Source organism: Fringilla coelebs (assembly GCF_963513975.1).
Source record: "Fringilla coelebs genome assembly, chromosome: 1".
Lineage (NCBI taxonomy): Eukaryota > Metazoa > Chordata > Aves > Passeriformes > Fringillidae > Fringilla > Fringilla coelebs.
In genome coordinates this window covers 107,759,801-107,764,684 of record NC_140028.1, presented here as the reverse complement: position 1 = coordinate 107,764,684, position 4,884 = coordinate 107,759,801, and the positions used below count along the sequence as shown (strand labels likewise).

The following is a 4,884-nucleotide window of genomic DNA, read 5'->3' as shown; positions in this document are numbered from 1 at the left end:
TCTCTGTCTTTTTGTCCAGAGAGCATACACATACAGCATGCATTCATTTTATTTTGTTATCAGTTAAAAAATGCGGGAATCCTAAAAATTTAATCCCTCCAGGCTTTCCATCCAGTCATTTCCACCATACATAACAAACACACCAAATTAGCCCCAAGCAAATTCATGCGTTCCTAGCAAATTAAACACATCGATGTTGACAAAAAAATGAGAATTCCTATTGCAAATATTTGTCACTTAGCTCTTATTTTGGTTTTAGAAACTTCAGCTGGACTAATCATGTCTAAGGCAAATGAAACAACTTTCTATAAGGCTAAACAGCTGGAAGTATACAACAACTGATATTTCAGGCTACACAACTCTCTGCTCAAACAAGAGAGAAGAAATCTTTCTTCTTTGCATCCTTGCACAGCTGCAGCTGGAATCTAGTTCTGGACTGGCAGCTCCTGCCTTCTCACCCCACAGACTTGCTGTGAGCAGCCCTGCAGACTGGTAGATGAAAAAGAGGTACAGTATTACTGTGTCTCCAACAAATACACTGCATCTAAGCTGGTTTTGAGGAATGAACATTGAGCAAGTCAAGAGACTGCCCCACGCTGTTTAGCACGACTCAGATGAGAGGGCCTCATCTTCCCAGGACCGAAGCCACCCAACCTCACACTGAGGAGAAAGCCGTAGTCTGTGCAGATGTGCAGATGAAATTGCTTTGGAGGATGTCTGGCACAGCTGTGCCCCCCACCCCTCTCCACCCAGCCCTGGTGTAGGCATTCAGACCCACATCTGCTGCACAGATAGGGCAAACACCAGTCAGAAAGCGTTTGGGATTCTCCTTTAGCCAGCAGCAGCCCTGGTAACACCATTTCACAGGGAAAGGAGCTTCATGGCAGGTTCGCAGACAGGAAGGCCAGCCAAACCCTCTGTTCCACCCTGGAGGAAACAGACCAACAAAAGGCTACAGTGGCTCCAGAAAGAAAACCTCTGTATTAAAAGCCAAATAACGCGGAGCTACAATAATAAATACACACTATCTCAGCCAGGAAATTAAGTGTGAAAGGTTCATTAAAGTTCAGCTTCAGCAGTAACAATATATATACCACATCGGTTCTCCATTCTGTCAAAGAGAGATATCCCTTTCTGTCCATAAAGAAAAAACCCGTTCAAACCATACAAAAACGCTACTCTGACAACAAATGCAGCCGAATAGGAGGGTCTTTGATTTCCTCCATTGAATTTTTAGGGGGGCTTTTACTTGCCTTTTTTTTTTTTTTTTTTTCTGGGGGAGGGGAGTTGTTTGTTGGGGGTTTTTTTTTGTTGTTGTTGTTTGGTTGGGTTTGGTTTTTTTGGGGTTTTTTTTTGGTTTTTTTTACTAAAAGGTTCATTTAAAACGGGTATTAAAGATATAAAACGCGCACATATGATTCGGTCCCCTCGGGGCCGGGCCGGGCGCTGAGGCGGCCCCACGTCCCGCCGCGCACCTGTGGCACGCTGCAAACAAGAGAAACGCGACAGAGTCCGTCCCGCGTCCCTCCACAGCACACGACGAAGAGAAGGGGGGTCACCGGGAGAGGCTACTTGGCGGCGGCGGCGGTGGCGGTGCCGGCGGCGGTGCCGCGGCGCTGCTCCATGCCGTTGGGCAGGAATCCGGCGATGATGGGCACGGGCCAGATGAGGGCGGCCACGCTCCACACGATGATGACCAGAGTCATGAAACACGCCACCAAGGTGGACTCGATGGGCTTGCGGTTCATCCGCCAGCCCGGCTCGCCCTTCAGCTCCTCCAGGCTGAAATCCAGGCAGCAGAAATTCAGCGGCTCCCCTTGCAGCCAGTACTGGCCGGGCTCGGCAGCCGGCGGGTAGGAAAGCGAGGAGGAGGAGGAAGAGGAGGCTGCGGCGGCGGCGGCAGCAGCGGGGGGCTGGGGCTGGGGCTGGGGCGCGGCGCCCCGCAGCCGCCCGACCCGCCTGCTCCGCACCCAGCTGCAGCCCACGCAGAGGCGCAAGTCCTGCTGGGCGCCGCCGGCCGCCAGCCCCAGGTGCTCGATGAGCAGCGGCGGCCCCACGCGGTGGAAGGCGGCGGAGAAGAAGGCTCGCCCGTGGCTGTTGGTGGAGAAGAGCAGGAGGTCGCACTGGATGCCCAGCGGGCGGCTCCAGCGCACCAGCAGCGAGCTCAGCATCTGCCGCTGCACGCTGATGTTGCAGTGCGGGTCCTCGGCGGGCTGCGGCTGGGGACGCTGCTGATGCTCCTGCCCCGGCTGCTCCTGCCCCGGCTGCTCCTGCCCGGACGTGGTGGGAGCGGAAGGGAAAGGCTCTTGGCTAGGGGCAGCCGGCGTGCCCGGGCTGTCGGTGCTGCCTTCCTCCTTGCTCGCTGCCCCGTCGAGGTCCATCTCGAGGCTGGCCAAGGAGCGGGAGGAGGAGTTGGCAGGGGGCAAGAAGAGCTCCTGCTCCTGCTCCTCTTGCCCGCTGGCAGCCGCCGAGGGGCTCCAGCCCTGGCAGGGCGGCAGGCAGGCGGCCAGCAGTGCCGGGAAGAGCAGCGGCAGCATGGCATTAACTTACAGCCGGAGAGGAGGGAGAGGAGGAGGAGGAACGGGAGGCTGCATGGCGCTGCCGGCTGCCATCCGGGAAAGGAGGCACAGTGCTCTCGCCGAGCGAGCGAGAGAAAGGGAAGGAGGGTGGAGGCAGGCGAGGGGGTGGGAGCGGGGCTGGGGCTGCCGCGGCGACGAGCCGAGCGAGCCGGGAGCCTCGGTGACGGCAGCGGCTCCCCCCTTCCCCGCCTTCTCCGCCCCCGGCCCGGCCCGGCCCGGCAGCGCCCGGCGGGAGGAGCCGAGCGCCCGCCCGGCCCCTCTGCCGCGCCAGCGGAGCTGGCCCGGGGCAGCCGCGCTCCCTGCCCCGGGGCGCGGACCGGAGCGGCCGCCGCTGTCCCCTCGGGCGGGAACCGTCCTCCACAGGGTCCCCCTCTCCCGCCCCGGGCCCCCGCAACCATGTCCGAGGGGAGAGCCGGAGCCTCCCAGCTCCGGCGCCGCCGTCTCACCCGCGGGGGCTGCCGTGGTGACCGCCGCTCCCCCTCCTCGGTGGGCAAGGGGAGGCAAAGCGGCTGGCAGCGGGCAGCGCCCTCCCGCCGCAGCCTCGGGCCGGGCCGGGGGGCGCGGATCCGGGAATAGCATCCAGGAACCGACCGCACGCGCTTTCACTGCGACTTTATGGAAAGGGAACGGAACGGGACTGGGGAGACGCGGAGAAAGGGAGTCTAAACTCGGTGGCTGCGTTCTCCACAGCGGTGCCCTCCAAGTCCGGATTCGGCCCCAGGATGTGCCTGGCCTTGGACCGCAGGCATCCCACCCATCCGACGGGTGCTGTCGGTCCTTGTAGCAAAGATTTAAACGAGGGATCTGCTTACAAGCAGCACAAAGCTCCTAAGCGTGGTAGGCGTGAGATTTGGCAGCGTTTTTGAATCGCTGCTTTACAGGCATGGTATTTATAAACAGACCAGATAGGCTTGTTTCGTGACCCTTTGCTAGTTACAGTTTTACTCTTGACACGGTTTGAGGCTTGCTATATTGCGCTCGGAGCCTCGGGGAGGGCCAGAGCTAATGACACAAATGATGAACGTTTCTTAGTCTGCAGGCAGGCATCCACAACTGAGACTGTCTTCTTTGTGTTTGCAGCCCTCTTTTGACAAATAGAGATGCAAAAGGGGTACACTAGTCTTTCCCAAAGGATAGAATCAAAGTCCATAAGGCTCTTCTTTGAGATTGGCATTGGTCCCATGTCAGACGTGTTCCCACCCCCACGTCACACATTCTCACTCGGAAAATGAGTTCCTGTAATATCAGCCTCAAGTCCTCCAGGTGAATGAGGGTAAAGAGTGAACTTTAAATTTTATATTATTCAACATGAATGAAGGTAGTGAGTCGGTTTTCTTTTAAAACCTGTGCCTAAATATATCATGACAAAATCCATAATTGTTTCAAAAGATATCTGAGCAGCAAAATGTGTTTGTGTTTAGTCCCAAATTTGTCTAAAGGGTACTGGCTACCTATAGTTTGGCTTACTACAGAGAAATGCCTGATGAAACGTTTAAAGCAAGCTGTCTGCTTCCAGTTCTGGGCTCATGCTCAAATGTTGCAATACAGTTAATACCTTTCTTGGTGTCTCTCATTTTAGAGTTCTCTGATATTTTTTATTGTCTGTTGAATGTGTCTCTACATACTTCTCTTGATGTTGTTTGTCATATACGCACTCCCACACATTTCTGGGGCTATGGTAGTAGTATTTGTGGGTCTGTGGTGGGGCCAGACCAGACTGGGAGGGCCACTGTGTAGCAAGTAATGCCAAAACTGTGTGGCCACTGTGTGCACAAATTACATTGCATTGGGATTTTTGGCACAAAGGACTGGAAATGAAACTAAGCCTCATAAATAAGATTTAGCTCCTGAACACTGTTGCAGTATGTGGGTGGCAAATGTTCTCAGGCAGAGCTTCAGTTCTTTTGGTTTCCACTCCCAGCATCCAATTGAATGCAGTCAGGGGTATTTGCGAAGAAATTCTAGGGGGGAAGACTTGAGCTAACTTTCTTTTTCTGCAAGGAAGGATAACCTGCCACAGGAAATTCAAATGCATTCAGCATCATTTAGACCTCCATAGCAAAGAGCTAAAAGACAGCAATATATTTTAGGTTGGAGATGCATGGGTGCCTCATACCTATTCCTCTTCATCAAGGAATAATTGACCAAGTGCGTGGAAGAAGCAGAAAGAGTGTTAGATCATTGATTGAAAGGCACTGTCCAGCAGGGCCCTTTACAGATACTTTATTTCTAGGTCTACCAAATATAATTAATCTCTGCATGGATTCAGTCATTCAAAGAGATAACAGCACATTTGAAAACTTTG

At 54.4% G+C, this 4,884-nt stretch overlaps 1 protein-coding gene across 1 annotated transcript; it reads right to left on the bottom strand.

Annotated features, from left to right (window-relative positions):
• Positions 1 to 1,007: 1,007 nt before the first annotated feature.
• On the bottom strand, positions 1,008 to 2,570 carry TMEM158 (transmembrane protein 158). The gene has a single exon (XM_084222547.1). It carries the CDS (start codon positions 2,535 to 2,537, stop codon positions 1,569 to 1,571), a length of 969 nt encoding a protein of 322 aa, XP_084078673.1. The 5' UTR covers positions 2,538 to 2,570; the 3' UTR covers positions 1,008 to 1,568.
• Between the last annotated feature and the right edge of the window lie 2,314 nt (positions 2,571 to 4,884).